The 24,017-nt window shown below is 43.0% G+C and overlaps 1 protein-coding gene across 2 annotated transcripts in view; it reads left to right on the plus strand.

Annotated features, from left to right (window-relative positions):
• Positions 1-24,017, plus strand: part of Sorl1 (sortilin related receptor 1) — a 159,629-nt gene that overhangs the window by 106,283 nt on the left and 29,329 nt on the right. For both annotated transcript variants that reach the window (XM_047516319.1, XM_047516318.1), the window contains exons 25-32: positions 1,569-1,688; positions 6,808-6,933; positions 8,692-8,799; positions 10,479-10,610; positions 11,692-11,823; positions 12,642-12,776; positions 13,624-13,779; positions 16,668-16,817. In XM_047516319.1, the coding sequence (XP_047372275.1) occupies positions 1,569-1,688; positions 6,808-6,933; positions 8,692-8,799; positions 10,479-10,610; positions 11,692-11,823; positions 12,642-12,776; positions 13,624-13,779; positions 16,668-16,817 (1,059 nt within the window). The remainder of the gene's footprint in view (positions 1-1,568; positions 1,689-6,807; positions 6,934-8,691; positions 8,800-10,478; positions 10,611-11,691; positions 11,824-12,641; positions 12,777-13,623; positions 13,780-16,667; positions 16,818-24,017) is intronic.

Below are 24,017 nucleotides of genomic sequence, written 5' to 3' on the forward strand. Positions count from 1 at the left end.
GGAGGAGTTTTTTGTTTTCATAATTTTCCTTCATTAAGTGCCATAAGACATATTCTTGGTATTCACATCTACTTTCCCTTCATTTCTACCATTTTCTCCCTAGCATTTTTTAGAAGTATGAAGTGTGCAGCTACTCTTGCTCTGGTAGGGAAGAAGCCCACGGGGCTCGTGTGCCTGGTGTGGTGTAACTCCCTCGCTGTGCACACATTGACCATTCATTACTTTAATCTCCCAGATCCTCTAGCCATGCCCCATTCCTGCTAGTTGGTTCTGCACCCATCCCAGGGTCCTGGGTAGCCCCTTCCCTGTTGCAGTTCTTCTTCATACATTTCCAGACTCTCCTCCTAAATACCTCATTTACCACCTTTGCCTTCAACCTCCCTTCAAGGAGAAAAACTGGGACAATTTTCCTGGGCCCCATGTTTGGCTGCTCCTGTTTTTCGAAGCTCTAGAACATTTCACTTGAGATTATTATGTCTCAGTCTTTTTGGGCTGCTATAACAAAATACCTTAAGAGTGGGTAATTTGGACTGGGGATATAGCTCAGTTGGTAGAGTGCTTGCCTCACAAGCACAAGGCCTTGGGTTCAATTCTCAGCACCACAAAAAAAAAAAAAAAAAAAAAAAAAAGAGTGGGTAATTTATAAACCATATACGTTTATCTTTCTGAGTTCTGGAGGCTAGGAAATCCAAGATCACAGCATCAGCAGATTGGGAGCGTGACTTCTTCACTGTGTCCTCATGTGGGAGAGGGGCTAGCAGTTCTCTCACACCTCTTTTGTAGTGTAAGATCACTAAGCCCATTTAATCACCTCCTGAAGGCCTTGCCTCTTGATATTATTGCATTGTGATGAGGTTTTTACACGTGAATTTGTGGGGACCCATTCAACCTGTAGCTTCAGGTCTAATGATCACCAAGCCTGGTGAAATACATTACAGAACAGCCTCCTTTTATGTCCTGGTCAGGCTGCGCTGCCTAGGACCTAGTCTTCTCGAGGCAGCATGTCTACTGCCCACAGAAAGTCCTGAACTGTTTCCTCCCTTTTGGAAGCTCAAAACTAACCTTGCTTTCTTGGAACTGAGCATCTCCAAGTGGTCAGCACACTAGGACCTCTTAATATTTCTTTTCTCAAACCAAAGCTTTGTCTCTAAGGAGTTTTCTCTTTCTTGGAAATATGCTGCCTGATCTCCTCCATCACTGCTTTCTAACTTTTTTCCCATCTCAGCAAGCCCAGGAAATGATAACACTTGTGAAGTACATACATCAGGATAGACAGACAAGGCTATCTAATAGACTAGGGTGTCAGTATCTGATCATACCTATAACCCATCTGCAGCATGCTTATCCTAGATGACCTTAATCCCTGGTTAAAGATCTGCCTGTCCACACTCTCTACAGATAGTCACGTCATAATCAAGTGATAAACGTCAAAATCCTTAGTTGTCCATGATATCTGTGCATACTTAGCGATAGGGTCCATCTGTAAGGCTGAGTGAGAGCTTTGATACCAGAGGCAGAACTCTGAGTAAGTTTTTGCCTTCACGACTCTGTTGTCGTCTCACTTGCAGAAATGCACCAGTGCCGGAGTGACGAGTACAACTGCAGCTCTGGTATGTGTATCCGCTCCTCCTGGGTGTGTGACGGGGACAATGACTGCAGGGACTGGTCTGACGAAGCCAACTGCACCGGTCAGTGTTTCCTAATTAATGCACTCATCTAATAGTTAGATGTACTAAATTAATGTCCGCTGCATATACTAGTACTAGTTAACATCATGACTAGTGTCACAGCCTTAAATGATCATGAAATCTAGACACAGAATCAGCTTAGACCTTAGAAATCAGCTGGTTCAGTGCTTCTCAGAGAGCCGGTTTAGGATGAGATAGGAACTTGTGCCAGAATATAAATGAATATTCCACTTCCTTCATCAAGAAAGTCTTATAAGAAAAATGTCAGTGGAACTAAACAGTTTTCTGAGTGATATAGATGATTTATATTTTGGGTCAGTCTTCTCAGTTCTTCTGGGAAAGTAATAAGCGGTTTACACGCTGGCCCCTGGTCTGGGGACCATACTTGGGGTAGGACCCAACTAGTTCGTGTTTTTCAAATGGAACGTTGGAGGGTTCCCCTAAACAATTAAATTGTGCTTGTATCTGTTTGAGATAAGATTTCATTAAAAGTAAAGTTAGAAACACCAGGAATGTGAGGGAAATGCTAGGAGGTGTTAGGGGTAGTATTCTAATTCTATTGGTTTTGTTCATATTCATCACATTATTTTGTTTAATGATTGAATGGAGGCCATAGACACTTGCTGTGACATACACATTTGTGAAGGAATAAAAACAAATTTATTTTAATAATTATCACTATATATTCCATGATTTTATACAACTAACTTATAAAAAAAAATTTATAAATAAAAATTTATAAAGCCCCTAATTCCATTATCCAATATGTGATTTGCTCTGCAATCTCCTCTAGAAGTTACCATTCGGTTCTATCCTAAACCCCTCCAAACTGGTGGCCACATACATCACACAGGATGTTCTGTGGTAGCACCAAGTTTCCTCCCCCAAGAAGGCTCCCATGTCTCCTTTCTGCGGTAGTCTCAGTGCTGGGCTTCTGTTAGAAAGACTGCAGAAAAGTGCTTCTGTGCACACAAGCTTTGTCTGCAAAAGGAGGAAAGCCAAGGTAAGTGAAGGAACTGCCATCCACCTAGGAAACACGTGAATGCTGCCTGGAAGTTTTCGACTTTGGTTGGATAATTAGTTAATAAATCGGAAGGGCGCACTTGGGCATTTCAGTTTGTAAATTGCAGTGTGATTGAACATCCTGTTAGCACAACCACATTAGTCAAACTTGTATTTCAGCAGCATGTGTCGGTCTTCCAGAATGAATTCACAACCTCATTTCTGTGGGCAGGCTTGTCATAAACTCCCGGTTTTATCTCTGGTTTTCTTCTGGCAGTGCTCACAGGGGATAATTTAAAACTCTTGCCATTCAGCTGCAGCCTTATCCAATGACTGTTTTTCCAAACCTTTTAAGGATGATTCTCTTTCTCATCATCTTAAAATAGTTGGAGGTTGGATGTGAGCTCATTATGATGTGTGGCACGACACTTCACTTCCTGATCTATTAAATTAAGCTGCGTATGACACCAGAGAAAGCGATCAGGGCTGCTAACCTATTGGCCTCCACCCCCATGCATCGTCTGCGCTGTGTGTGCTCTTCCTTCTTCTCCCAGCTTTTGCTATCCATGGGCTTTTCAAAGTTTTCTTTATTCCCTTGAACCTGCGGTCCCTGTTACTGAATGTGTACATTCAGTTTCTTTTCTCCTAGCTATTATTACCTTTAGATATGTTATGGGCATTCTTAATACCTCCTATATGTACAAGCACTTTACATTTTTTGACTACCTAACTACTTAGTAAAATACTTAGTATCATAAAACACCATTTAGTTTTTTGATTTTACATTTCAGAGATCTAAAAATTTGTTTTATTTTTAATAATCAACCTTTTATGTAGGCATGTGTCTATTTACCATCTACCTTTGCTTCTTGTATCCAGGGCCAACTTCCCTGATTTTTTGAGAAGTCTGAGGGTAGTAAACTCTTTGAAAGTTCTATTCGTATAAACATGTCTTTAAGATTCACTGTGGAATCTAAATTGGTCTGGATTTCTAGGTGAATAGTAATTTTCTGTAAGTTATTAATAGAATCACTCCATTTCTTTCTGGTCCCTTGAGCTGTTTGTAGTTCTACTGTCAGAATGTCTGTTCAAATAACAACAGCCTTCTTTGTATTTACCTTTAATTTGTGTTATATAGTTTTGGCTGTTTTATTTATTCCTGAGACTCATTTTCTATTTAAGATCTGAGGATTTATGTTTCTCATAATTCTGGGATCTTACAACTATGGAATTCAACCTCATCTGCTTGCTAGACTGTCTTTGGTCTTGTCTTTGGCACTTGCTGTGAGCCATTTGTTGAACTGCCTCATACTACTTGTGCCTCCTGTTTTTATATTTACTGTCTTTTTCAGACTCTGTGCTAAACTCTGAATTATTTCTTTAGTCTTACCTTCCAGTTTAGTAGTTCTCCTTTCAACTAAATCTATTCTGCTGTTTCACACATCTGTTTACTATTTTTATTTTCATGACTATATTTTTTGTATCTAGAATATCTGTTTGGCTCTTTTTCAAATGTGCCTTTCATTTTTTAGTTCTCTTTATGCTTTATGGTTTTTCTTTTATGTCATTAATCATTCAAATGTGTTTACGGTCACTTTCCTTTTCTCTCACGTACTTCCTAATAGTCCTATGCTTTGTAAAAAATGAGTAGTACTTTCCTGGTTATAGTACATAATTCATCTTTTTTTCCTCATTTATATTCGGTTAATGCCTTCATCAGGTGTTTCATCAGGTCTCAATGAGTCAGGGAAGCTCTAAAAGCACAAGTCATAGGATAATGATCTTTATTAGAAACTGAAATTCCATGTCCATGATCTTTCACCTCATTGACCCTGCTGTTCTTACATTTATAATAAATCCTACTTTGCAAAGGATTTTTCTCTTTCTTTCTCAATTTTTTCAGTCTGGATTTAGAGCCAGTCTCTTCCATCATTGTTCTAATTTTTTTTTTTTTTTAATAAAGCTTGCATTGTTTATCGGGCCCTCAAAAACTGGTAAATTACTCTGAGGATAGAAAAGTCCAGAAAAAGATAGTATGTTATACATTCCAGTCATGCCTGGCCTCTTGAGTGAAATTGTGCAAACTGATTAATCTTTCTGATCTCAGCTTTGGGATAGAATCTGGAGATCTCAGACATGCCTCCCAGAGTTGTCATTTAGAAACCCCACTAGCACTTTGAAATAGTTTTCAATTAAAAATGAAATACAAAGGCTGAATAATAACAAGTAGATTAGCATGGTAATCAGTTTAGGCAACTTTGCATTTTATGAAAGCAAACAAGGCAGTAAGGAATGTTTTAAAGGCGATCAGATTTGTGACACGGAAAAAAAAGCCAAGAGCATTCCAGGTGATGGATATTATTGGTGCAGGAACTCATGTAACTTGCATGATTTATTTATTCCTTTTACAAAAAGATAAGTGTATTTTAAAAAGATAGTTAATGGATTCCAAAGGTTATAAATGTTGAAATTTCCCGTAGACTTATTTAAATGCTACCAAATTCAGCCTTGGTCTTTGGAGAGACACAGGTAATGGTTCACTACTTATTTTAAAGTACTTTGTAAAGCAAGTTCCTAGCATGTCCTATCATTGCAAAAATAGCTTCAAATTCAGTAAAATTGTAGAGGACATTGTAAGGCAGTGTTCTCAACCCTTGAGCAGCTTATTGCCAGTCATCTCAGTTGAATAAAAAACTAGCTTTCTCCACAACAGTCTGCTTTTGTTTGTTTTACCTCTTCCTGCTGTGAAGATATCCTGTTCACAGTTAAACTAACAGGGAGCCTCTCTAACTCATCCCCACCCCACCACATCCATAGCTTTGCTTTCCACCATTTCAGTTACCTAGGATCAACCATAGTCTGAAAATATCAAATGGAAAATTCCAGAAATAAATATTTGATAAGTTTCAAATGACTTTTCTTATGATATATTGCTAATGTTCTATTTTAATTTTAGTATTGTTAATCTCTTTCTATGTTTATGACTAAATTTCATTGTAGGTATGTATACATTGGAAAAACATAGTATGTAGGGATCGGTACCATCTCAAGTTCCAGACATTTATGAAACATCTTAGAACCTACCTGTGGATGAGGGGGATTACTCTGGATTATTTTATGCTGATTGTAAATAAGACCAGTTCTGGTTTTCCTTTAGCAGTGAACAGACACAAATAGCTTTCTGTTTCAGAGGAGGAAATGGAAATCTGATGGAGAAGGCAGTTATAGTGAGGCAGATATTATGTACTTGAACTCATCCTTGAGATGTTTCTAAATGACTTGCAGGTGGCTGCAGCCCATGTGTGCACATGAAGCTGTTCATTTATAACAGTGACTGTTTCACTAGCTGCTGCTGCTGCTTTTTCTAAGTGCTTGTAGTGGGTGTTATGTATTATTGGCTGGTAAAATGTTTGATGTTGCTCTTGATCATCCAGATTAGACAATTCTAGGTTCTGAGGCCTGTGTTCATTGAATCTTTTTTATGTTTTTTGGGCCTGAAATTTTCCACATTTAAAGTTGGGTAGTGTTTTGATGTTTTTTTTAATTTTTATTTATATAAAGTCATGGCCTGCCAGAGCTGCTTATAAGAGCCCCTAATAGCAATCTAATGGGAAATAGAGTCCTCTAGATTGACAGGACCAGGTCTAGAACTTTAGAGCACACACTGCCTTTCCTATTTCACAGCATCTGGAGGAGTCAGATTTATGGGAGAGGATCAAGTAGCAAGGGATGGGAGAAAAAAAGTAGAGGCTTTGCCTTGGACAGCTTGGCGCTATTACTTCATTACCTGAAGGTATCTCAGTCTCTTCAAGCTCAAGCCTGTTTCTCCCTTGTGAAAGGGTAATACTGCTTACCTCATAGGTCATTGTAAAGAGGAGGGATTTTTTTTAACAGAGGCACCTGGGCCTGTGACATCGTGTCATCACAGACTCTCGTCACTGCCTCCCCCCTCTTGGGGTCAACCCAAGTGCCACATTCCCTGCCTGAGGAGAAACTCAGATGCCCTAGCCCTTCAAACCTTATTGCCTAGTGCAAAGCTTCCTTTCATCTGGCTCCTGACAGTTGATGGGGATGGAGAGGAGGGAGGTGTGACTGTGTCCCTTTTCTCTGTTGGCAGCCATCTATCACACCTGTGAGGCCTCCAACTTCCAATGCCGCAACGGGCACTGCATCCCCCAGCGGTGGGCGTGTGACGGTGACACAGACTGCCAAGATGGTTCTGACGAGGATCCGGTTAACTGTGGTAAATGCAAATGCCTTGGCTTCCACCTGAGCTTCCCCAGTGTCTGCTGTTCAGGAAGAGGCAGCAGATGGGCCAGGATGTGAAATCACGCCCTGCCGCACCCAGGCTTCCACTGTGACACCAAGCAAGCCCACCCACTCTGTCATGTTGCCATATGATGTAGTCTTAATTCTCAGGCAGCAGTTTCCCTCTCACAAACAAAAAGCGTAAAATGCCACCATACCACAAAAACAGTATGTGAAGTGCTTTTATACACCAAATATTTTAAGCTTCTCCGTCCTTATCCTTTTGCCAAACATTCAAAATTTTCACAGTATAGTTGTTGTCTATGTGTCATTATATGTTCTACTCCTTCCATGTTACAGGATTTTTTTCTTAAAAAAGATATTTCCGTATATCTGTATTTTCTGTAATTAGCTTTTTATGCAAGATGCATATTCATTTTGTGTTACCATAACCCAGTTTACTTAGCCCATTCCTGGTTGGGCATTCGAGTTTTACACAATTATGACAGCTGTTTATGTCCTTGGAGGCAAAGGCTCATTTTTCCTTAGAGATATTTCCTGGAATTGTGGGTTGGAAGTACTGATGAGTTCTCATGATTCTCTTCCAGTGTTTGCAGGTCATTTCCAAGGGGCTGTACTAAGAGCGTCTCCACCAGCCATGGACTGCTTGCTTCCCCTAGTCTCCCTTGCTTTTAGTTTTTATCTCTTTAGTAGTTCTTACTAACTTAATGAGTGCGCTTGCCTCTTATGATTTTAATTTATACCTCTTTTGGAAACTTTGTTTTACTTAGTGACATTAACCATTTCTCCAAGTTGTGCTACTCATTTACTATTTCTGTTTCTATGTGATGTTCTTTGACTAATTTCCTAGGAATATTGACTTTTTATAGGATTAAAAAACCTTTTGTTGCCTTATACCTAATCCTCATGGAATTATTCACCAAGCATAGGATTTGCAATCATTCACCAGTACAGCACACATAAGTACATAAGGTACCAGTGCTTGGTAATGATAGCAAACAGCTAGCGATCAGTTTGTGCATTTACTATGCTATGCTTTTTGTCATTACTGGAGAGTATACCCCTTCTAGTTACGTAAGGAAAAGTTAACCAATCAACTGTCTTCCGTATTACACTGGTAGCCACCTCCGCATCTTTGTTTACCTCACCTCTTGATTGCTTCAAGAGATCACATTGACCATCTAAGTAATGTAAGGACAGTCTGTGACACTCACGTGGTGAAGAAATTGACTAGTGACACAATTCTTAGAATGCATCCATCATTAGATGATGCATGACTATATAAATTAAAATTAGTTTGTATTCATGTCCTGATTTACACAAATAGTAATATACTGTGCATGTTGTTTTGAGTTTGTTTTTTTACATAACTCTATCTGGGACAGAATTTATCACAGAGCTGCTTCTTCCTTCTCTCTTGGCTGTCCACTTCCCATGTACAGTCATTTATTAAACAGTCTCCCACTAATGGACATGGAGGTGGTTTTCCATCTGTTACACTTCTACTTAACATTAAGTACAGGTTCTGACCTTTTCCTTACACTGTTTTTCATTTGTGTAAGCACAACACATTCTACACTGGGAGTTGCTGGGTCAAATTTTTGTATACATTGGTAATTTTATAGCTATTGCCCAATTGTCCCCTGGGTGGTATGAATCTAAGCCCTGCCAACGGTCTAGGTGAGTGCCTGCTCATTTCTTCCTTTTCATTCTTCTCTGGATTGAATTTCAGAGAAGAAGTGCAATGGATTCCGCTGCCCAAATGGCACTTGCATCCCATCTAGCAAACATTGTGACGGACTGCGCGACTGCTCTGACGGATCCGATGAACAGCACTGTGGTGAGTCTGCTCCCTGCCCAGGAGGAGTGCCAGGCCCTGGTGGTTGTAATGAAGAGTGTCTGTTGGACCAGATCTCTTGTTTCTTTAGTACCTGCTGTGTTTAACTTTGAACCAGTTGACCCTGAGTGCTGGATCAGGATTCAGTGGCCAATCAGGAAGGGCGACATGGTTTGGGTAGGGGAGAGTGGAAAGATTGGTGGGGTGTGTGGTTATGGGATTAGTTCATGCGTTGGTGAAAGGTATTGTTTTGTTGCTATGCGTATTATAAATTGACCAGTTGTTTTCAGTTGGACACTTACTTTTACCTGATTGGTTTTTATTTGTGTTGCTGATTATCTCTCCAGAAATATTTTTAGGCTAGGTGACCCTTTCTAGTCCATTTTGTTTTTAGACCCAGAAAGATTGTTTTGGGTCAGTGGTGCACCTCTTTGGTGGACATTGGAATCACCGGGAGAGCTCTAAAAGCTATTGGTACCTGGGTATTACCCCCAGATATTCTGAATTAGTCTAGAGTGTGACTTGGGTCACACTTGGGTGTTGGGATTTTTTTTAAAACAGAATTCCAGGTGATTCTAATGTGCAGTTCAGATTGAGAGCTAATATGTTAGTACAAACTGTCTTGTGGGTGAGATTTGGCCCATAACCTATTCTTTTAAATGAAGTTATGTTTCAACACAACATCGCCCTTTGCTTATGTATACATGACTGGCCTCATGTTATGGCGGTAAAATCAAGTAGCTGTAACAGAGACTTTTAGGTGTATGCAGAGCCCAACATTTTTGCTCTCTGGTGTTTGTGTTAGTTTGGGATTTTCCAGAGAAACAAAATCAACAGGATATATAAACACATACACACACATAACACACATGTCATACACAGCATATACCCTGCCTCCTGTGTATATGGAGTTATAAGGAATTGACTTGCATGATAATGGAGGCTGCAAGTCCAGAATCGATAAGGTGAGATAGCAGGTTGGGAACCCAGGGACAAATTGAGGTCAGAATTTAAATCTGAAGGCTGTCAAGCTCCAGACCCAGGAGGGAGCAACTGCAATTCAAATCCAAAGGCCTTCTTGCTGTGCTCTCATGTGGCCTTTTCTCTGCCAGTGTCTGTAGATGAGGACACCAGTCCTGTTGGATTAGGGCCCCAGCTATGACTCGATTTAACCTTCAGGGCCTTTTTAAAGGACCCCTGTCCAAATACATTCACAATGGGGCTTAGGCTTCAACATAGAAATTTAAGCGGGAACGTCGGAGCACAATTCACTCAAGAACTCTTGTCTCCTGGAGAAAGTTTGTTGACTGTGTTAGAGTCAATATCATATTAATAATGATTCAGATCATGGGCTTTGATGCCAGACAGCTCTGGATCTCAGTTTTGGCTTCACCCTCCTCAGCCGTGTACTCTTGGCAAAATACTTAATACTGCTACCCTTGTTTTCTCATTCTGTAAACAGAGACAATAAAATCTTTTATAATGTTGTTTTGAGGGTTTAATGATGCACTTTATGTCAAGTGCTTTAGCTCTGGACTTGGCACAAACAAGTGCTCGACCAACCGTGGCTATTACTGTCGTTTCCTGAATGCACATCTGAACCAGTGTGCAATGCCCGGGGCTGGGAGGGCCCAGCCAGGCCCAGTGCTCATGGCCCTTTCTCCTTGCGGGCTCCCTTTCAGAACCTCTCTGTACGCGCTTTATGGACTTCGTGTGTAAGAACCGCCAGCAGTGCCTCTTCCACTCCATGGTGTGTGATGGGATCATCCAGTGCCGGGATGGATCAGACGAGGATGCCACCTTTGCAGGATGCTGTGAGTGGGGCTGATGGGGAGGTCACTCACAGCCAGGGGATTCGGCTGCCCTGGATGCACCTCCACCTAGGCATCAAGTCTTGACTGAGTGTCCCAGCTCATCTTTCCTGAGAGTTATCTGTGTTGCTTAAGAAGTGCTGCTTTTAGCTGTTGGTGTAATCCTGAACAGGAGGCTGGAGAGTGACCACAGTCTTGGCTCAGTGTCACCTTTCTGGCCAGTCTGTATTGAATGCCGATCTCTGTAGGCCCCACCTTGCTCCAGAGGTCTTCTCAGCACGCATCTGTTTATTTTAGACCCAAAGGGCAATAAAATCCATCCACAAACAACAACACCCCATCTTCCCAGTCCCCAACGCATGTTTCTCTGACCTACATTTGCACACTCTGTTTATTTTAAGGTCTGCCTCTGCTGCGGTGTGAGGGTCACAGGATCAGGGACTTTGCTTTGTTCATTGCCATAGCCCTGTTTCTCAGAGTACCCTGCATTTGTATTTGTTTGCTCGGGCTGCCATGGCAAAAATGCCACACACTGGGTGGCTTGAACAACAGAAATGAATTTTCTCCTGGTAAAGGGAGGCTGGAAGTTTATAGTCAAGGTGTGTTGTCGGCAGGGTTTGTTTTCCCAGAGGCCTCTTTCTTGACCTCTTAGGTGGACGTCTTCTCACCGTGTCCTCACGTGGTCTTTCCTTTCTACATTTCTGTGTTCAAACTTCTTCTATGGACAGAAGTTGTATTGGATTAGGGCTTACCCTGGTGACCTCATTGTAACTTTACCTCTTTAAAGATGTCACCTCCAAGAAAATCACACGTTTAGAGTGTTAGGGGTTAGGAGTGCAGCCCACAAATTTTGGGGGGATAAACTCAATCCATAATAGTACTCAATAAAGGACCGTGGAAAGGATCAGTTACCCAGATGTGTGCTCTAAAGATCAGATTTAGCTTTTGCTTTCAAGGAATCCTTCAGCATGACAGGCTCTTGGCAGAGGACATTTGCTCCTCCCTCCCATTCTGAGTGTCACTCCTGCTCTGACCTCTCCAGCAAGGAAGTATGTGGACTTTATGGCTGTTTATTCCTTATTAGCCCAAGACCCCGAGTTCCACAAGGTCTGTGATGAGTTCGGTTTCCAGTGTCAGAATGGAGTGTGCATCAGTTTGATTTGGAAATGCGACGGGATGGACGACTGTGGTGACTACTCCGATGAAGCCAACTGTGGTGAGCTTTGGACTCCTTGCGTCCTGTGGTTACAGGGACACATGTGGCTAAGGAGGGGCTGCTTGCCAGCTTCTCGCCTGCACACTTTGCCTTCTTCCTTAGCAGCAGCTACCACCAGGTTTTGAATCCCCACAAGAAGAATTGAGCGAATCAGGAACTTACACCTAGTAGATGAGGGGAAAGGTTCATTCTGTTTCCTTCTCTTTCCTCATTTACAAGGACCACATTATATATAAGGAATGCAGTGGGTAAAGGATTGTGGTAAATATTGTGGAGTGTACCCCTAAGTATTACAGGCCACAGCATTTCAATTGGGCTGTCATCCATAGTTAGCCTAATCCTTTGGTAAAATGTCAGAACTACAAGTCAGGCAATTATTCTCAGAATAACAAAATGTAGGTCATCCTTGGGTGTGGTGACACATGCCTGTAATCCCAGCAACTCAGGAGGCTGAGGCAGGAGGATCACAAGTTCAAAGCCAGCCTCAGCAATTTGGTGAGGTCCTAAGCAACTTAGATCCTCTTTCAAAATAAAAATTAAAAGGGCTGGGGATATGACTCAGTGGCGAAGTGTCCCTGGATTTAGTCCCCCCAAAAGTAAAAAATGTAGGTTAGAGAAACATGCGTTGGGGACTGGGAAGATGGGGTGTTGTTGTTCGTGGGTGGATTTTTTTGCCCCTTGGGTCCATAAAGCTGCCTTATCTTTTTTGAAAGGGAAATGCCACACAGGACGTGAGTTTCAAGGACATGCATCTAGGTGGAGCTTTGTGTTCCCTCTGGTACAGGGGAAATGACTGATACTGTGGTTGATCTCTACAGAAAACCCCACAGAAGCCCCAAACTGCTCTCGCTACTTCCAGTTCCGCTGTGAGAATGGCCACTGCATCCCAAACAGGTGGAAGTGTGACAGGGAGAACGACTGTGGAGATTGGTCTGATGAGAAGGATTGTGGAGGTAAGAGGCTGCAGTGCTGGGTCAGCCCCACAGCCGAGACGCGCCAGGGCAGGCCCACCTGACTGCACAGAATCTAACTTTGTCTCTTGAGTGCCTGACTTATTCTGTGCTTTTTTGACTTCTTTGGTGGGGAATCAACCCTGAGGAGTTCTCTCTTTTTCCTCCCATTTGCAATCAGGGTGCATGGTATTTCCTGTTTCCAGGGTTATTCATTCCTGATTTTGCAGGACACAGTGAGACTCCCAGAACCTTGCTCCTCAAAGTGTGGTCTGCAGACCAGCAGCATTCACATCTTCTTGGAGCTGATTAAAACTGCAGAATCTCTGCCCTGCCCCACACCTACTGAATGAGAATCTGCATTTTAACAAGGTCCCCAGGTCCTGCCTGTGCTGTGATTACCTCTGAGGAAAACTGACGTGGGGTGCATGCTTTCCCTTCCTTTTGGCATTGTTGTCTCCAACCCAGGTCTTGGAATAGTTGTGGTGAATTAACTGAAGCAGTTGGGCCTTGATAGAAATTCTCTACCCATCCTGTCCCTTCCAAGTCAACTGCTCACCTGTTCCTTTTGTTAGTTTTCAGAAGCACCTACAACAGCAGGCCCATCTGAGTATTAGCTCCTATCCACTACAGTAGGATGGCCAATCTACCAACCAAAGGGGAAACAAATACCATCTGTTCAGACACCACATTATAAATGATTTTTAGATGGGCTGCTGTACAGGGCTGTGACTGTCACTAGCCTCTCTTGGCTGGTGCAGCTAAAATGCCGACTAGGTTTGGAACACATTTTAGTCTGAGGTCCAACTTCTGGTAACATTTTGGGTTTCCTTTTTGGTGTTTTCCTCAGATTCACATGTTCTGCCCTCCCCCACTCCTGGGCCCTCCACGTGCCTGCCCAATTACTTCCGCTGCAGCAATGGGGCCTGTGTGATGGACACCTGGGTGTGTGATGGGTACCGGGATTGTGCAGATGGCTCTGACGAGGAAGCCTGCCCCTCACTTGGTGAGTCCTGGCCTTAGCTCTCCATGGCACCTGTTCTTGTGTTGAGGATGTTCTGGCGCATGGCCTAGGCACAGCCTCGCTGTCCTGTGCTTCTCGCCAATAGGGCACCTCCAGGGCAGGGAGACTTCCGTGCTTCTCTCTGTATCAAACCCATGGGAACTTGGAAATGGAGCATCCCATCTTCTATAACTGCCCTCTGAACTTCCTGCAGGAAAAGGCCAGCTACCCTCCTTTCCCTCCTACTGCGGGCAGTCCACCTTTGTTCCCTTCTCTGTGGGAAATTATAGTTGAGATTACAGAGAAGTTTTTGTGTGTGTATTACACTTAGGGACGAGGGCCCAATTTTCCTGCTTGGCAATTGTCTGGCTTGTCCTTCTAAAAGAAGGGTGAGCACTGCCATCTAGTGGCTGAACACAGAGGCAGCTGAAGAGCCCTGCAGTAACCATTGCTGGAGGCAGGGCCCACCTTGAGACCCCATCTAGTGCCTGCCCCTCATTGCAGGCAGAGCGTGGGTGAGGATACTGTGTTTCCCTAAGCAGGAGTCTATTTCAGAGTCACATATAAGCTGCACTTTGCATAATCCTTGCCTTAGCAGATTTGCCCATCCATAATTTGATTTTGCTCCTTGATGTCTTTGTGCGTCCCATTCCTTTCCTTGTTCTTGTCTAGAAGATCAGTTCTTGGCCCTTGAGTCCTAGTTTCAAGGCCTGTGTGACCCGACTCCTGCTGGCTTCTCTCACTTCTTTGGGCTCTTCATCTATTCTGGACAGACTTGTTCCTTTCCCTCCTGCATGCCTGCAGCAGGCCTTTTTCCCTTGTCAGAAATTCGTGTACTCCCTGTCTCATCCTCCTGCTTTCCCCATCTCTGAAACCTACCATCAGTCAGGGCAAACAGAAGCAAGAATTTTATAACAAAGAGACCTTAATATGTCATTAGCAGTTCTCAAGGTATGGCACAATGACTCCTCTGTAATGGAATCGCCTGCAGGGTTTATAAAACACACAGCATTAGAACTTCTGTGTGGAGCCCAGGAGATACCCACATGATTCCAAGTTTCACTAAACCTTGAGATTCTTGCTTCAAACAAGTACAGCGTGATTTTCCCTCTCAAAACTCACCCCTATAGAGCTTCCTGGACTCCTTTAGCTGATGCCCAGTCTCATTGAACTTAGCCATTGTCCCTTGGATTCCTGACTATGATCAGGCGGTATATTGCTTCCTAATGGCAATGGAGTGAGTCTCCTTTTTGGAGACGATGCTGTAATTACTTGGGATTTTCTCCTGTATCTACCACAACAACAGGCAAATAGTCAGCAGCCCATAAATGCTTCTCAAATTAAAACGAATTGTAAAAAAAAGGGATTTAAAAAAGCCATAAAACCCCTTTTGTCTCTATCCTTTTCCCTCAAGGTCCACCTATCTATTGAATTATCCTTCCCTCAAAATTGTTTTTGTTTGTTAAAACTCTGACCAGGGCCTTAACTCAGTCTAACCAATTCTGACTCATCTGATGAACAAATCCCTTATTACACATCTTGTTCAGCTTTTGTGTTTTCTTCTGTGTATTCGTTTTTGGTTGTCTCTAGCTCCTCCATGCTCTTCCATGTAAAAGCCTCCTAGCTGGTTTCTCTTCCTTATATTGTTCCTCTTTTCATTTTACCTTCTACTAAGACGTAGTATATCAATCATCCACAGTAGTGGGTGGTGATCAACCCTCCCACACTCGGGAGCCTACCCATAATGCCCATCTTCTTCAGGAATAAGGGGCTTGGTTTACCTTGGCTTAACTTTCTAGGACCTTGGTAATTTTAAGGCTTATCTCTGAGGCTGATCAGTTTTCCCGGAGAAGATTCTACAATCTCCTGCCTGCGCAATAAGGATCTCACTAATAGAAGTCTCAGGAAGAGAGTGAGGTCTTCACATTTTGCTGTCTATAGGTATAATTCCCAGTTTACCAGTAAGATATTCTTGCTGTCAACTATGCCTGTCTAAAACAGCTCTTGGTTTTCATTCTATCCAAATAATAGCCCCCCAGTCTGTTATTGGGGTGGTGTAGGGGGTGATTGTCCCAGGAGGCTGTTGGGGTGGGAGGATGTAGGGAATGTAGCTACCCCTTTAATTTTTCTTCAGTACTGGAGCTGGAACCCTGGGGCCTTATGCACACTATGCAAACTCTCTCCCACTCAGCCACATCCCCAGACCCTGTAGTTGCTTCTTAAATATCTCTTAACTTCTTTACCTTTTTCCCTCCTCACTATACCAGTTTGTGAGTGTTTTGAGGGTTGGTGATGTTGATCTAGTTGCTTTCTACTTTTCTCCTCTGATAGCTTGTGATAGGATATGACCTTCTCTGATCTCCTTAGTCACTTGTCACTGTCTCCTTTCCAGCTTCCGCATTTTTAAAAAATATTTATTTATTTATTTTGTAGCTGTGACTGAACCCAGGGATGCTTAACCACTGGACCACATCCCCAACCATTTTTTTATGTTAAGATAGGGTCTCACTAAGTTGCTTAAGGTTGTGCTAAGTTGCTGAGAGGCTAGCCTTGAACTTGGGATCCTCCTGCCTCAGCCTCCCAAGTCCCAGGCATTATAGGCATGTGCCACCACACCTGGCTTGCAAACGTTTTGCTTTTGTCTTTTATTTGTGCCCTTGTGGGTTTAGGTCTTGAAAATAATCTCTTGACTAGGTCTTTAGTTGGTGCCTGAGAGGGAGCAAATTAAGTGATGTCGTATAGTTTACTGCCTTTATCCAGAGTGCACACGTGTCTCCAGGTCCCCTTTGCAATTCCTAAGGCACTGTGCTCGCCTAACACATTGAATTGGTCTCTGTTACCGGCCAGCTTGCACAATACTGAAAACTGAATTTTAAAAATCTCTTTTCTAGCAAATGTCACTGCTGTCTCCACTCCCACTCAGCTTGGGCGATGTGACCGATTTGAGTTTGAGTGCCGCCAACCAAAGAAGTGCATCCCCAACTGGAAGCGCTGTGATGGCCACCGGGATTGCCAGGATGGCCAGGATGAGGACAACTGCCGTGAGTAGTTAGAGAGCGCGTCAGCCCCAGGGCAGATTTCTGGAGCATGCAATGTCCCATTGCCCTGCTTCATTTCTGTGTCAGCACACACCCCCGTGTGTGAGTCGTGCACTTTTGTGTAGCCATGTTGCCTCTATGTGGTCCATAGGGCTTTGCCTCATGAACCCACATCCCATCATATGGTAACCACACTCTTTCTAATAAGTTGCCTGAGATATTTTAAGCAGTAGGAGCATATTTAACAAAAATATTTTCTGAAAGAATGAGAAAAATTAATAGGGTCCTAAAATTTTTTTTTTTTTTATTTTCTATGTTTAACTCTTTAAAACACCTAGGGGTAAAGCCAATATCTTCTATAATTGCATTTATTCTTCCGGAAGGGTTTAATGAGGCACAGAGACTGTATTCTTGGGGTTTTGCCTCCAGCACTCCATTAAGAGATTCAGTCTTCGCCTCTGGGTAATTCTAGATGGCAACAGAGGATACCGATCACACGTGGAATGAGGACCAGGCAATCGGAGCCTGCTGTGAGGTGACATGTGTACTGTCTCAGCGTGTGGAGTGGGGTGGTCGGCTTTCAGAGTGAGCTGTGGTGCCTGTTCCCTGGGGAGGGTCCTTGGAGTAGGTGATGGAGGGAGAGACACTGGCTTTTGGACACTGACTGAGGTCCACGGGGTTGGCTGGATGGGGGTGGCCTACTGAGCGACTCTCAGGAAGCAGGGGGTGAAATCAGTGGCCTGGAAGTCAGACACAGAGATGAGCTCATGCCACACAGTCAACACCTTTTGGTCTCTGGTTGCATGCTGGAGCCACCTCTGGCCTAACGGGTACGACTGTAATGACCTGGGAGGGGTGTGACCGGAAGAGCGCCCATTCCCTGCCATTAACTTGCCTCTGATGTGGGGCACTGCTCGAGCTTGGGCTCTCCTCTATCCATCCATCTATGACTGCAGACAGCAGGTGTCCCAGCCAGTCATGGGGCTTTACCTCCAGGAAGAATGCTTCTTCATGCTCACGTGACTTCTGCTCTGGGGAACCTAGAAGAGAATGGCAAAGTTCCTCCTACCTCTCTGCAAAGAACCTTCTCCCGCCCTGACCCCAACAGCAAGCTCTCCATTCTTTTTTGATCCCTGTTCTAATCCCACTTTTTCCTCTTAAAATGAAGATTCCTTAATGAAAAACTAAGCCCCAAATGGAGCCCTATCAAATCTTACCATTTCAAGATGAAATAGGGTCTAAGGCAGAGAAGGTTAGTTTTTCCCTTAGTTTCTGTAAATCAGTAGTGACAAAGTTTATGTGACTTAGAGGGATCCCATGGAGAGTGCTTATTAAAAATGGAACTTTAGTGATCCTACCCCAATCCACTGACTCAAGAGCAGTAGGGAGGGGTGTTCTAGAATCTGTTTTTTTTTTTTAAAGAACCTGTCTTGTGTTTAGCATTTCACAAGTTTACCAAATACCTTTCCATCCTAGATATTTTTTCCAGTGAGGCTTGGGAAGAAAGGGAAGAGGTCATTAGCCATCCCTCCTCTACCTGTAGCACAGTTCCTCACAGGGAACTCTCTGGGCTTTCCTTGCAGACTCTGATTAGGAGGAAGGGTTGTGTGCGTTCATAGCATCTTCAGTCTGGTGGGACGAAAATTCATTGATTGCGCACAATGTGGCAGGCACTGATCGTTTGCTGGGATACAGTCTGGTGGGAGGACCACAAATCAGCAGCTATATTTCAGTGCAAGGTAGGCAATAGCAAAAGCCTCTCCAAGGAACTCACATAGTTCAGAATGGACCTAGCCATCCTCCAGAGAGGTGGCAGTCAGTCAGGAAAGGCATCCTGGTTGATAATGTGTGAGAAGTGGGTTTTGTTGTTTATAGGAGATGGGGTCTTGCTACATTGCCCAAACTGACCCTGAACTCTTGGGCTTAGGGAGTCCCCTTGCCTCAGCCTCCAGAATGGCTAGGACTACAGTGTGCCTCTGCTCTTGGCTCTGAGGGAGTTTTAATGGAGAAAAGCAGGGGAAGGTAACAGATGGTGGGCATCCCAGCCATGAGGGACAACATGAATAGCCAGAAGTTCAGAGACACAAGGAAACAGGTCTGTAAAGAGGGCTGTGTCTCGCCACATGTCCCACAGTGGCAAGGGAAAGTGTTCCTATAGGAGGGGTGGGCTGACTGGGAAATAAAAGCTATGAAATTTATTTATCAGAAATAACAACAGAAGACAGAATTATCTTAAAAGCAGGGGCATGACCAATTGAGCCATCTATAAGGGTTTGGCTCTAACAAAGAAAGGAGCCCTCGCTTGCTTTATTTATAGTGTACAGATCAGAAGGGGACCAGTAGGAGCTTCTTTGAGAAGAACAGGATAGCAGGTGGAGGTAAGCAAGCCATTTGGCTCTAGCAGGTCACTCCCACATCCTGGCTTATGTTTGAACTTCAGTGGTGAACCAACACAGGATAACCACATGACTCAGGCAGTTCCTGAGGTCAGATCCTTCTGTCTAATAGCTCAACCAAGTTTGGTTCTTGTACAGGCCCTGGGTGGCTCCCCGCACCATGCATGGGCAAAATGGTGAGTGCGTAGAGACAGTCTGGGCACTTGGACTTCACTGTGAGAGGAATGGATTAGAAGGTGGAGGTATGATTGGAGGCTGGGTGCTACTGAGGAAGCCAATGAAATGGGACCGTGAGATGAGAAAGGAAGAAGGCATGTTGATACATTAGAGGTCGTGTTCTTAGCAGCCTGTGAGTCCTCGTCTATGAAGATCAGCAGGAAGGAAGAGAGGAGATTTCTCCTCTGGATACCTGGAAGGCTGATGCTATAGCCCAGGTGGGGCATTGGCAGGCTTCCCTGTGTGGAGCCAGGGACCACGATGGGTGATGGATGGGCACTGGAGTCTGAGTTGGTGTGCAGCATCCTGGTAGGAAGCGAGGCATGTGAGCTGTAGCTGGGAGGAGTTGCCCCTTCCCGGGATGTGTCGGCAGTTGGCCTTCTGGAGACCGTCTACACCTAACCCCTTATGAGTCTTCACCAGTTCTCACACTCTGTCTCCTTTAAGAGGCTCCGTAGCTATGGGCTTGTAGAGACAGATTCCACTGGGTCCTTTAGGTCTTGGCAGGCTGCTGACCACAGGGAAAAATCATCTTGGCCAGGTCCTTAACCTGAGATATAAAGCTTATGTATTCCCACAGCGAATAGGTTTTTCTAAATGTGTTTTCTAAATGTGTTTTTTTTCTGCAGGGGTCCCAAGGCCCCCCTCATTCACACCTCCCTTCTTCATGAATGTTGCTTCTGCTTTTGTTTCAACTGTCCGAAGGAGCCTTTCTTTGTCCAAAAGTCAGGGAGTTTGATAAATTGCTTCCTAGGAATCTTTTTTTTTTTTTTTCAAGATACCATTTGACTTTTCCACTTTTTAAATTTGCCGGCTAGGGTGATTTTTATTGGTTTGCTTTTTCTTGGAAGCTGTGAGGGATCCCGTTCCTAACCTTCTGCTCTTGGTCAGCAATTGGGACCTGAGTAAATTTAGATGCTTTTGGGGGATGAATCCCTGTATATCATTATACCTGCTACTTGTTATCCGGAACCCAGGAACCAGAGGATTCAATTCCATTGCCTTATTCATTTGTATTTGTTTCATTATTGTGCCCTTCTGCTTTCTTACTCTTTTGGGCTCTTGTTTTATTTTTCTATTTGCTTTATCCCAAGTGATCTTCTTTAGGCTGCTTCTGCTTTGCTGTTTGCTGTTAGAATCGTTTCTGATTCTTTGTGAATGACCCTGCTGTTTGAAATGTCCTTACAGAATTGAATGAAAATTTGGAAAGTGTGCTTGTTACATCTGTAGGTATTGCAGAGTCAACAAGAGAACTTATTTTCTGGTAAAAATAATCAGAATTTAAAAAAGGAAATGAACACTTGGTGATGGACTTTAATGTGTTTTCCATTATCCTCAAGTAAATTATGTTTATTTTACTTAATTGTCAACATTCTTTTACTTAATTGTCTGCATTGTCTCCATAGTAGAGATAGGAAAATTGAGGCTCAAAGAGAGTCATCCTGTCAGTACCAGACTGGGTTATTTGTTTAGGTAGAAGTTTGTGATCTTTTATCCATTTGGAAAGATCTTTTATCAGAGTGGAATACACCAAACCTAACAAAGAAATCGAACAGGGCTTAGTACAAAAGTCTACTCTTATGTTAAAAGAATGAATGCAGCAGACCCCTGGGACATTAAAAGAACAGGACAGGCTGATCCCACACTCAACAAAGTGACAGTCAGAACATCTGAGCCAAATAAGAGATCATATGACAAGGTGAACATTAAAAATAACCAACAAAGAAGCAAAGACCTACAGAGTCCCTCCTGGGTGATAGTAACCCATTAATTGGCATGCTTTAAATCTGTGTTTTCAGGCTGTTTCAAATTTGTCTTATCACAAGGATATTGCTGAATTCAGGGTCTTAAAATCAAGATGTGCCATCTCCACGATTTTACTAAATCTGTGAATCCACTTACCTTATGAAAAACAAAATGGGATGAGTGTGGCATGATTCCTCTCAGAGAGAAGCTGGCTTCTAATGTCCATGACTTCCTGTTCTAAGTGTCCGTCAGCCATTTCTTTAAAAATCAGTTGAAGAATTTGCAGAGATTAATGGCAGCCTTATTTCCAGAGTCTCATATCTGGGTTTTCTTGCTTTTAATGTTTTGAGACATATTTCATAAGGAAGCCTCAGACGTCTAGCAGTCCTACTCAGCTGTCATTTGACAATAGTTTTCTCACATTCTTATCCAGTGGAAGACTTTTGTGTTGGGAATCTTGTGTTTCTCAAATAGTCCCCTTCTGAGCAGTATCCCTCCCAGACTGTCCTATATGAAGTAGTGTCACTACCCACCCCTTTAACTCAGATACCATTACTCTGCATTCCTTTGTGACTCTTACACTATCTGAAATGACGTATTTGTTGGTTGGCTTGCTAGTAACTTCTCTCAAGAGAAGATAATCTCTCTCATGGTAGGTGACTTGTCTGTCTTACACATCAGCATGTTCTTAGTGACTGGAGCTGTACCTGATGCATTAATGCTCACTGCATGGAAGGATGAAGTCTGTCTTGGGTTCCTGAGACTGTTACAGCAGTGGTTCTTGAACCTTTTTCTAAATCTCCAATATGCTTGTATATGTAATGCAGTTGTCCATCCCTGCCTCCAGATAAACCAATTTCAGCTCAGCATATAATATATTTCTGTAATAAAATGATTTTCTTGATGTATAGGATTATAATTTGTAAAAAGCCTCATAAGTGGTTTTGGTAGTTTCCTTTTCCCTTTGTATCTGCAAATTCTGTGTCTGTGGATTCAACCAACTGTGGACTGAAAAAAATATGTATTTATATGTATATATATGTAGGTATATATAATGCGTGTGTGTGTGTGTATGTGTGTGCATGTATATATATATAAATGTACCTATGTATCTGTACTGAACATGTACAGATTTTGGTTCTTATCATTATTCCTTAAACAAAACAGCATATTACTAATTTGCATAGTATTTACATTGCATTAAGTATTATAAGTAATCTAGGGAAGATTTAAAGTATACAGGAAGGTGTGTGTGAATTATATACTGTATATAAGGGACTTGAGCCTCTTTGGAGTTTGGTGTCTGAAGGGATCCTGCAGCCAATCTCCTGCAAATAGTGCGGGACCTCTGCACACTGTATTAGCTCTTTTTTTTTTTGCAAGTCTGTATCACCATCCTAGAGACTCATGTAGAGTTCTTAATTCCTTTGCATGAAAATTCATCAATTGAGAACAATTATTAAGTGTTCCACACCTGCTCTCAAGTCTTTCTCCCTAGCAACCTTCATACCTTATGGTCTCTAGGGAAATATCCCTGGATCCTTTATCCATTTCTGTTGACCATCCTGGTTGTTCTGCTGTGAACTCTATGCAGTTTCTCTACCTCTGTCTCACCAGCAGAGGTTCTCAACCCTGGCTGGTTTTCCTTGCCGGATTCACATGGGAACTTTTAAATACTGCACACACTCTGCTCCTACTGTGGTCTGCTACAGTAGATTTGGGGCAAGTCCCAGGAGTCCGTACACTTCAGAAGTTCCCTAGAAGATTGTTAAAGAATTACTCCTGTTGATTCTTTGCTCTTAGATGATTACAGTGACTTAGAAGCTCTTTTTGTAATTTCTTCTTCTATCAATACCCTGGAATAGAATTTAGAGGGTGTGATTAAAGAAATTTATTGAAATTATTTTAGATCAGACTTTATTTTTAATCTGGAGTGCAGGCATGGTTCGTGATACTGATATGAAATGATGTAGTCATTGTATGGTAGAGTGCGTGTATTTATTTGCATTTGGGGTGGAGGGTAAGAGCTAGCAGGGATTTTGTTCCTGAATGCCAATGGAGAAATTGTAGTCTGAGCTCAGGAAACCAAGATAGAATCCTCAGCATGAGATCTGGACAAACACAGGGCCTGGAGTGTGTATCGGTTTCCCTGGCCACTGTAATGAATTGCCTCAGACAGAGTATCAGGAAACAACACTTTTATTTTCTGCTAGTTCTCTGAGTTTGAAATCTGACACGGTGTCACTAGGCTCAAACCAAGGTGAGGGCAGGGCGGTTCCTCTGGGGCTGCCCTCTAGAGTCTCATGGCTCCTGCCTCCACCTGCAGAGCCAGCAGCTCTGCAGCTCGAACCCTCCTACTCTCTTCACAAATCTGCCTCTGACCACAATCAGCAAAGGTTCTCTACCTTGAAGAAATCATGTGGCTAGAGGGGACCATCTGAAAATTCCAGGCCAAACTCCCTACATCAAGATCCTTTATTTAATCACATCCATTAAGTCCCTTTTGCTAAGCAAAGTACCTTATTAGCAGGTTTCAGGGATAGGAATGTGAAAATCTTTGACTTGGAATGGCAAGGTTGAATTTAGATGCTGCTCACTGTTAGCTTTGGGTCTCGGGAAAAGCCCTTCCTTGTCTGGGCTCGGGTAGGCGGTGTGGGTCTGGATAATGAAAGCCTGAAGTACCCACTTCTGGACCTGGCTCTGACCACCCTGGGGCAGCAGATTTGCTCTCCATGCCATTCGCTCCTTTGTTCTTCCTTAGGGTCATTTGCAATTGCATTGTTACCACCTCCTTTCTAGAGCTGGTTAGTAGCCTACTATAGTTACATAACTCTTAACTTTACCT

Source organism: Sciurus carolinensis, chromosome 11 (assembly GCF_902686445.1).
Source record: "Sciurus carolinensis chromosome 11, mSciCar1.2, whole genome shotgun sequence".
NCBI lineage: Eukaryota > Metazoa > Chordata > Mammalia > Rodentia > Sciuridae > Sciurus > Sciurus carolinensis.